The following is a 1010-nucleotide window of genomic DNA, read 5'->3' on the forward strand; positions in this document are numbered from 1 at the left end:
AGGGAGTGGGCACTGTCGGAGGGTCAGTGCTGAGGGAGTGGGCACTGTCGGAGGGTCAGTGCTGAGGGAGCGCCGCACTGTCGGAGGGTCAGTGCTGAGGGAGTGGGCACTGTCGGAGGGTCAGTGCTGAGGGAGCGCCGCATTGTCGGAGGGTCAGTGCTGAGGGAGTGGGCACTGTCGGAGGGTCAGTGCTGAGGGAACGCTGCGACATGTCTCAATCCTCTCCATCAGTATAAACTCTGTGAACGATGCTGAAGTAATCGTGAACACATTTATTTTCTCCCTGCTGAATACTGAAAGATGAAGCCACACCCAGTTACTACATTCCTAGCCGATGAAAGTCAGGGTAGATCCTGACATACCAGGTTGTTTGTGTCGGCTTGGACCCAGACCCTGTCATTATACAGTTCCCAGATTCCCACCTACGTCTGAAAATGTGGATTAATCCTGATTCAGGCATGTGCGAACACAGAGTGCAGACAGGGAGGCAGCGAAGCGAGGATAGGTGCAGGAGGGAAGGCAGGCAGTTGTAGGGAACACTGAATACAGGAGGACAGACAGTGGGTGGTGCCAGGAGTCTGTGTCTTGTCTGACTGAAGGGCGATCAGTGCAATCCACGCCCATCCCATCAGCACCTCGTCTGCTCCTTAAAGAATCCGCACCTCAACAAACAGAACCTCCCAGTGAGGAACCCCGAATTCAGAAACACGGGAGTCACTGTGTACAGTCCTGGTCTCTGTATCACACTGGGAGTCACTGTGTACAGTCCCGGTCTCTGTATCACACTGGGAGTCACTGTGTACTGTTCCTGTCTCTGTATCACACTGGGAGTCACCGTGTACAGTTCCGGTCTCTGTATCACACTGGGAGTCACCGCGTACAGTCCCGGTCTCTGTATCACACTGGGAGTCACCGCGTACAGTCCCGGTCTCTGTATCACACTGGGAGTCACTGTGTACAGTCCCTGTCTCTGTATCACACTGGGAGTCACTGTGTACAGTTCCTGTCTC

The 1010-nt window shown here is 54.4% G+C and overlaps 1 protein-coding gene across 1 annotated transcript in view; it reads left to right on the top strand.

Annotated features, from left to right (window-relative positions):
- LOC125488009 (macrophage-capping protein-like) overlaps positions 1–1010 on the top strand; it is a 12311-nt gene that overhangs the window by 448 nt on the left and 10853 nt on the right. The window contains exons 2-3 of the mRNA XM_048620750.1: positions 3–22; positions 600–683. Of these exons, the coding sequence (XP_048476707.1) occupies positions 3–22; positions 600–683 (104 nt within the window). The remainder of the gene's footprint in view (positions 1–2; positions 23–599; positions 684–1010) is intronic.

Source organism: Rhincodon typus, chromosome 48 (genome assembly GCF_021869965.1).
Source record: "Rhincodon typus isolate 14 chromosome 48, sRhiTyp1.1, whole genome shotgun sequence".
In the NCBI taxonomy this organism is placed as follows: Eukaryota; Metazoa; Chordata; class Chondrichthyes; order Orectolobiformes; family Rhincodontidae; genus Rhincodon; species Rhincodon typus.